Here is a 2,873-nt window from a genome sequence, read left to right as displayed (position 1 = left end):
AGGGTGGATTTGGGGTCAAGGGGTTGGTTTTGGGGTCAGGAAGGTGTTTTTGGGACCCAAGGTGTTAGTTTAGGGGCCGAGAGTGTGTATTTTGGGGCCGAGAGTGTGTATTTTGGGGCCAGGAGGGTGTTTTTGGGGTTCAAGGTGTTACTTTAGGGGTCAAAAGTGTGTGTTTTGGGGCCAGGAGGGTGGTTTTTAGGGCCAGGAAGGTGTTTTTGGGGCCAAAGGTGTTACTTTAGGGGTCGAGAGTGTGTATTTTGGGGCCAAGAGAAGTTGGCTTTGGGGTTGGGAAAGTGTTTTTGGGGTCGAGAGGGTCAGTTTTGGGGCCAGGACGATTGTTTTTTGGGGCTGAGAGTGTATTTTGGGACCAGGAGGGTGGTTTTTAGGGCCAGGAAGGTGTTTTTTGGGCCCCAAGATGTTGCTTTAGGGGTTGAGAGGGTTGGTTTTGGGGCCAAGAGGGTGTTTTTTGGGACCGAGATGTTGGTTTTGGGGTTGGGAGGGTGGTTTTGGGCTCAAGAGGCTCTGTTTTGGGGACAAGATGTTGATTTTTGGGGCTGGGACGGTTGTTTTTTGGTGCCAGGAGGGTGGTTTTTGGGGCCAGGAAGGTGTTTTTGGGACCCAGGGTGTTGCTTTAGGGGTCGGGAGGGTTGGTTTTGGGGCCAGGAGGGTGTTTTTGGGGCCAAGGTGTTGGTTTTGGGGTCGAGAGGGTCGGATCTGGGGACAAGATGTTGATTTTGGTGCCAGGAGGGTGGTTTTTGGTGCCAGGAGGGTGGTTTTTGGGGCCCAAGATGTTGCTGTAGGGGTCGAGAGGGTTGGTTTTGGGGTTGGGAGGGTGGTTTTGGGGCCAAGGTGTTGGTTTTGGGCTTGAGAGGGCCAGTTTTGGGGACAAGATGTTGATTTTGGGGCCTGGACGGTTGTTTTTTGGTGCCAGGAGGGTGCTTTTTGGGGTCAGGAAGGTGTTCTTGGGACCCAGGGTGTTGCTTTAGGGGTCGAGAGGGTTGTTTTTGGGGCCAGGAGGGTGTTTTTTGGGGTTGAGATGTTGTTTTTGGGGCCAAGGTGTTGGTTTGGGCTCAAGAGGGTCAGTTTTGGGGACAAGATGTTCATTTTTGGGGCCGGGACGGTTGTTTTTTGGGGCTGAGAGTGTGTATTTTGGTGTCAGGAGGGTGGTTTTTGGGGCCAGGAAGGTTTTTTTGGGGTTCAAGGTGTTACTATAGGGATCAAAAGCGTTGGTTTTGGGGCCAGGAGGGTAATTTTTGGGGTCAGGAAGGTGTTTTTGGGGCCCAAGCTCTTGCTTTAGGGGTCGAGAGGGTTGGTTTTGGGGCCAGGAGGGTGTTTTTTGGAGTTGAGATGTTGGTTTTAGGGACGAGAGGGTCGGTTTGGGGACAAGATGTTGATTTTGGGGCCAGGACGGTTGTTTTTTGGTGCCAGAAAGGTGGCTTTTGGGGCCAGGAAGGTGATTTTGGGGCCCAAGATGTTGCTTTAGGGGTTGAGAGGGTTAATTTTGGTGCCAGGAGGGTGTTTTTGGCGCCGAGATGTTGGTTTTTGGGGTCAGGACGGTGTTTTTCGGAGCCAGGGTGTTGCTTTAGTGGTGGAGAGGCTTTTTTTTGAGGCCAGGAAGGTGTTTTTGGGGCCCAAGATGTTGGTTTTGGGTTTGGGAGGGTGGTTTTGGGGACAAGATCTTGTTTTTGGGGCCAAGACGGTTGTTCTTTGGGGCAGAGTGTGTGTATTTGGGGGCCAGGAGGGTGGTTTTTAGGGCCAGGAAGGTTTTTTTGGGGTTTGAGGTGTTACTTTAGGGGTCAAAAGCATTGGTTTTGGGGCCAGGAAGGTGTTTATGGGGCCCAAGATCTTGCTTTAGAGGTCAAGAGGGTTGGTTTTGGGGCCAGGAGGGTGTTTTTTGGGGTCGAGATGTTGGTTTTGGGGCCAAGGTGTTGGTTTGGGCTCAAGAGGCTCGGTTTTGGGGACAAGATGTTGATTTTTGGGGCTGGGACGGTTGTTTTTTGGTGCCAGGAGGGTGGTTTTTGGGGTCAGGAAGGTTTTTTGGGGCCCAAGATGTTGCTTCAGGCGTTGAGAGGATTGGTTTTGGGGCCAGGAGGGTGTTTTTGGGGCCCAAGGTGTTGGTTTAGGGGCCTGGAGGGTGTTTTTTGGGCCCAAGATGTTGGTTTTAGGGTCAGGGGGGTGCTTTTTGGGGCCGGGAGGGTGCTTTTTGGGGCCAGGGTGTTTCTTTAGGGGTTGAGAGGGTTGATTTTGGGGTCAGGAGGGTGCTTTTTGGGACGGAGAGCCGTGTCCTGGCAGAGGGAAGCCGGGAGCCGGGTCTCCGTGGCCGGGAGCAGCGGGGGCTCCTTCGGGAGGGGGGGCTCAGCCCCTCTGCTCCTTAATTAATAATTAAAAAGAATTCCTTTTTAATCCATTTTTGGCTTCTTTGTGCTTCCAGGGGCTCCTCCAGGATCGAGGAAGCATGCGACATTTACGCCCGAGCGGCCAATATGTTCAAAATGGCCAAAAATTGGAGCGGTGGGTACAAACCCGGCTCACGAACGGGTCTCAAATCCCCTCTTTTCCCCCCAAAATCTTTCCAAACGAGCTTCCTCCCTCCTCTTCCTCCTCCTCCAGCTGCTGGGAATGCCTTTTGCCAGGCGGCCCAGCTCCACCTCCAGCTCCAGAGCAAACACGACGCCGCCACCAACTTCGTGGACGCCGGCAACGCCTTCAAAAAAGCTGATCCCCAAGGTAAAAAAATCCCAAATTTCCCAATTCTGGGGAATATTCAGCCTCCCCCCACCCCCCCCCAGGACACAAATCCACCCCAAACACCCCCATTTCACCTCCCTGAGGCCGCGTGTTGCACGGATCCCTCTCTTTCCCCCCCCCTTACA

General features: G+C 53.4%; 1 protein-coding gene across 1 annotated transcript in view; it reads left to right on the top strand.

Moving 5' to 3' along the window:
• Positions 1-2,873, top strand: part of NAPA (N-ethylmaleimide-sensitive factor attachment protein, alpha) — a 12,717-nt gene that overhangs the window by 2,484 nt on the left and 7,360 nt on the right. Inside the window, exons 2-3 of the mRNA XM_014949422.1 lie at positions 2,432-2,511; positions 2,611-2,727. Coding sequence (XP_014804908.1) covers positions 2,432-2,511; positions 2,611-2,727 — 197 coding nt within the window. The remainder of the gene's footprint in view (positions 1-2,431; positions 2,512-2,610; positions 2,728-2,873) is intronic.

The sequence above is a fragment of the Calidris pugnax genome, unplaced genomic scaffold (genome assembly GCF_001431845.1).
Source record: "Calidris pugnax isolate Ruff unplaced genomic scaffold, ASM143184v1 scaffold202, whole genome shotgun sequence".
Taxonomy (NCBI): domain Eukaryota; kingdom Metazoa; phylum Chordata; class Aves; order Charadriiformes; family Scolopacidae; genus Calidris; species Calidris pugnax.
Note: the sequence above shows the minus strand (reverse complement) of the source record. Positions and strands in the feature narration are given on the sequence as shown.